General features: G+C 38.3%; 1 protein-coding gene across 1 annotated transcript; it reads left to right on the forward strand.

Annotated features, from left to right (window-relative positions):
* Positions 1–262: 262 nt before the first annotated feature.
* LOC126608683 (uncharacterized) lies at positions 263–4,430 on the forward strand. Its single transcript, XM_050276651.1, has 7 exons — positions 263–737; positions 1,029–1,165; positions 1,477–1,526; positions 1,622–2,181; positions 3,145–3,225; positions 3,672–3,734; positions 4,086–4,430. The coding sequence occupies exons 1-7, from the start codon at positions 684–686 to the stop codon at positions 4,155–4,157; spliced, it is 1,017 nt and encodes a 338-aa protein (XP_050132608.1). The 5' UTR covers positions 263–683; the 3' UTR covers positions 4,158–4,430.
* The last annotated feature ends 423 nt before the right edge of the window (positions 4,431–4,853 follow it).

A 4,853-nucleotide genomic window follows, 5' to 3' on the forward strand; every position in this document is an offset into this window, starting at 1 on the left:
ATTGAAGTTCTTAATAATTGGGCCGTCTTTTGACTTCGAGTTGGGCCTTGTATGTGTATGATGGGCCTTTTTTCATAATGTCTGATGAGACTCTCGATCTTTAACACATCCTTAATGTAAATAATATCATTTGTTAAAAAAAACTAACAAAAAAAAAGATAATTATTTACCAAAGAAAACATGGTCCTTTGACTCATTTTCTTACATTTCGTGCTTATTTGTATATATTCTTTTTGAGTTTTTAATTTTTGGCCTTTCATTTGAAAAAGGGGTCAAAAGTCAAAACACTGAAAAAGGTCGTTCTGATTTGTGGAAGGAAAGCTTGAGAATTTGAGCGCGTCCGGTAATCTGACGGCTCGTATTGGCCGATCAAAAAACACCAATCTCTCTCTTTCTGGTCTTCGCAGCTCCGGCCTTTTGATATTCCTCCGCGACGCTGCGTCATCGTTTTCCTTCGTTTCGAAGTTTCGACCCCGAAATCACCAATCTCTCTCTCTCTCTCTCTCTCTCTCTAACCCTAAGTGCTCCCCAGAAGTGACAGACAAGCAGGCGCGTATCAATCAATCTCCTCGAGCTTCTCTTTGGCTGGCATCGGCTATCGGATTAGGGTTTCTGCGGCGGTGATGCCTTGCAGTAAAAGCTTGATTAGCTGATTGATTTCCTAGGGTTTCTGATTCGAAACTATGTCAGGGAATTCGAGGGGTCGAGTCACCATCACGCTTGGGCGCGGTGGCCAGGTATCCAATTTCTCATTTTCTCCTGTACAAGTTTGAGAAGTATACATATATTTATATATGTATATATACGCATGAATATGTATATATATTTTTTCTTTTGGGTTCTCCGTAGAACTAAACAAGCATACTTTTTTAGTTAGTGAAAACAAACTTGAAGTGGGGGAATTGAATTTTATGCATTTAGTTGTATTTACTCGATTATACGTCAACAACTGCTAAGAATGTTGGATTTTGCTTTTTCCTGGTTTGGGTGTCCTTGAAAGTTCGTTGACTTGTATCACCATTTGACAGGTAGTGAAGAGGTCTGTTTCGGGGTCTTCATTAGCTGATTCTATACCTGTGGCTGGGACCAAGCGGTCTGTTAGAGATAGATTAGGAAGTAATGTAGACGGTTCTTTGTCGCATGGAAGCTTACACAACAATAAACGGTATGCCCTTCGCTACTTCGAATATCATATTTTATCCGCTGTGGAAAAGCTGCTGTTTTGCTGAATAAAATCATGTCTGATTTAGTGCTTCTGTTCCTAGTAGATTGTACTATTGATATGAAATTGAATAACTTGCCTATCGAGTTATATGGAGATATTGGTATGTCGCAAAATATGTGTATGAGTGTTAAAAACAGAACCAAATGGATTTGATATGTAATTGGTTCTTACAACCTATGTGCCAGAAATTCCTTAAAGAAGTCAGAGTCATGTCTAAAATAATTTATTGTTTAATTTTTCCTTTTTTGCAGCCAGCGAGGAGACAATGATAGGTCAAGTTTGAATTTCAATGGTTACGATGGTAATGAGCTTACTCTGGAGAAATTGAAATATTGCTGCATTACCACATTTCTGAATTAATTTCCATTTTCTAATCTCTACCTTTAAATCTCCAAGATGCACACATTGGTAAAGGTGATCTTCGATTTAAACTCATGCAAAAAAATGCATTTAGACGAGCTCAGAGTGATGATGGTCAGAGGCATGGAGACCTTCGTGAGAAGCTTTCAAAGGCAGTTCAGCGCCCTGTCACTGTCCACGAGTCACGTCAGCACCTTCCTGAAATAAAAGAGACTAGCTTTATGGGTCGAATTCCTTCTTCAAGGGCAGATGATTTGCCTCATGTGGACTCATTAAGAAATTCTTATTCCCCTTGGACTCTGGATCATTTAAGACGAAGATCCCCAGATAGAGTTGTAGTCACTTCTAGGGGTCTCTCCCCTCCGAGGAATCCTGAAGAATTGCAGAGAAGGCCACTAAGCAGGGCATTTGATGATGTCAGATCGGATTCATATATGAGGAAAGATGTTCTCAGTGCTACAAGGCCTGCAAGTACTGTTCCTTTCATGTCCAGTTCTCCGTTGCCTCATGTGTCTGCGAAACCTGTGGCCCCACCCCCACCCCACTTGAGTCAAATTCCTCCACCGAGCAGTATTGTTCAGAAAAGTTCATATGTGGTACATGTTACTTGCCTTTTGCTATCTGCTTTACTTGTATATCCAAATATGCTATGCATATGTAGCTCTATGTAATAGTACCTGAATGGAAGGTCTAAGAGTAAACTCATTAAACTTGTTTATGCTTTAGGTCCAGTTTGTGTTTCCACAAATGCGGATCTTACCATCATTTTCATGCCTACTGCTCCCTCGCCCCCACCCCCATCACACAATTTGAACCATATCTATCTTTCGTGATGCAAAAAAATGCCCTGTCTGCATGATAAAGAAAACAGTATGCTGCCTTCAAAGTTCTGGAATTAGGAAAGGCAGTTCCTCAAGATTAGATAGATTAAGTGGTGAAACAGAGGCCGTTAAACTCAATTTCTTGCTGAAATTAGATAATTGTTTTTGGAGAGGTAAGTTTGAGATACAAAAACCTACAAAAAGTTGGTGCTGTTTTCTAAAATTGGTCCATCACTACACAAAAGTTATATATTAGTTTACGGTATGAAATGCTGACAAAACTGCTTAGGGGGCGAAATGGAATTTGCTAGTTCTTGCCCTTATGTTGCCCACATTTGGAGGATGAGTAATCATTGCATGTGATTTTAGATGTAGAAGTCCATTCAGATCGTAGCAGATGCCAGTTTTACTAGTTTGTGGTAGGTTCTACAAAACCACCAAAATTATAAATGGATAGGCTAGTTTTTTGGGGCATACTTCTAAAATATTCGCCAGTGGTTGTAAGGTTAAAATTTTTAACGACTTGAGAAATTTCACCATGCTTGTGCCTCACCTGTGTCTGTGGCAGCTTTTTGTTTAGCCTTGGTTCTTGGAATTAAAAGGAGATTAAGTACTTTTCCATGGTTGTATTTGAATGTTTTTATGCTTAGTAATTATAATTACCTAGTGTTTCAACTTTGGATTAATAACCACCTCGGTAATGGGTTTACAAACTTTCTGTGTGTTTGGTGTTTGCAGGGTGATGAACAGCAGACTGTAGATGGCTTGCTACATACGCTGGGATTGGGAAAATATGCCATTATTTTTAAGGCTGAGGAAGTATGCTGCTTCGTATCTTTGTTTTTTTTTTTTTTATGTCAGTGTGCATGATTATTCCTTGGGCTACATTAAACCTGAAATTCATGAGCATTTGGCCTGTAGTTTTATAATTTATCTAATGCATTTTTTCGGTTCCTAAGTTTATAGACTGTATTGCATACAGAACAACCTTGATGAATTCTTTCTATCTTTTTCTTTGTTTCTTGGGCATCACATTTTTTATGCATAGCGTCACTCGTTTGAGGTGTGGTGGTGTTGTAAGCATTGTTTCTAAACCATATTAGTGAAACAGCACGTGCTTCTCAAATAATATTTGAAAGTGTTTTAACCTTTATCAGACTTGCCCAGATAGCTAAATTTTGGAGTTTTGGTGCTTGCGTGGCCGTAAATAAGTTACTGGCTTCGCTCTGATGGAGCTTATAATTGATATATCTGATCTTATGCAGATTGATATGGCCGCATTGAAGCAGATGGGAGAACATGATCTCAAAGAGCTGGGAATACCTATGGTACTTCCCTTTTCCCCCTTTTGTTTTTTCTTGTTAGTTTGCTTTACTAATGATGTCCAACTTGGGTGTTTTATGGTTTATGGTTTTGTTGCTTAATCCTACTTTATTAGTGTGCATAGTAGCATTGTGTTGCATTGCATTCTACCATCTGGGGAAGTGTCTTTTGTGGTACTTGTTCAAGTCCCCACTTTTATGTGGATCAACCCGGCACCTCGTCAGCGGTGTGCGTGTTGCCTTGTGACCTTTGGATGTGGCTGTGAATGTATTAGAGTTTCTCATTTTAGAATATAGAGTTAACCTGCTCGACATACGGTGTATTGTTGGTTCTCATGAAGATTGATTTTGTTGCAGGGACCTAGGAAGAAGCTTCTTCTTGCTCTCCTGCCTCGTTCCAAGCGGCCTCCAGCGACAAATATACGTTGAAAACCAAGATATCTTGGGGCCATCGGTTACTATTCGGTGTTTGAAAGCTCATATTAGAAACCCCTCTTTTTATGATATGATCAGCGTGTACTTGCTCCAGTCGGGGTGTCATATTTGCCCTTCAACCAGTTGTCACATTTTTTAAATTAGAGATCGTTGTTGGTTTATAGTAATTGATGGTACCAGAAATTTTTTTAGATGTAGAATGATTTATCGCTTGTTCTAAAACTTGTCCCACCAAATGGTAAGACAAATAAGTAAGGCTTTTAATTATTTTAGTATTTGTTTATAGTTTGCTTATTTCAATAATTATATAATTTGCGAGTGGTCATTTACCACACTAGTGGAAAAGTGTTGAGCTTTTGCATGATGTCGTGAGTTTAAATTATATGACGGCTAATTTAACATTTAATCTAACAAAATTCATCGTTTGACCAAAAAAAAAATTATATAATTCATTTTCAAGTTCTAAGGATTGTGAAGCATTTGGTTCTGATTAAAATAAGGGGTGTGATATTCATGCATCTTTTTTTACTTTTCTTACACCCTTAGAATTTTCGGTCGTCGGATCAGATGAATTGAATAAGATCAACGGACAGAAATTAACAAATGATGTGTGAGAAGTATAAAGATATATGTGGATAGCACACCCCTAAAATAATGGTACCACAGTGTTTGTCCTTGTATGATGCCTTG

Source organism: Malus sylvestris, chromosome 16 (assembly GCF_916048215.2).
Source record: "Malus sylvestris chromosome 16, drMalSylv7.2, whole genome shotgun sequence".
NCBI lineage: Eukaryota > Viridiplantae > Streptophyta > Magnoliopsida > Rosales > Rosaceae > Malus > Malus sylvestris.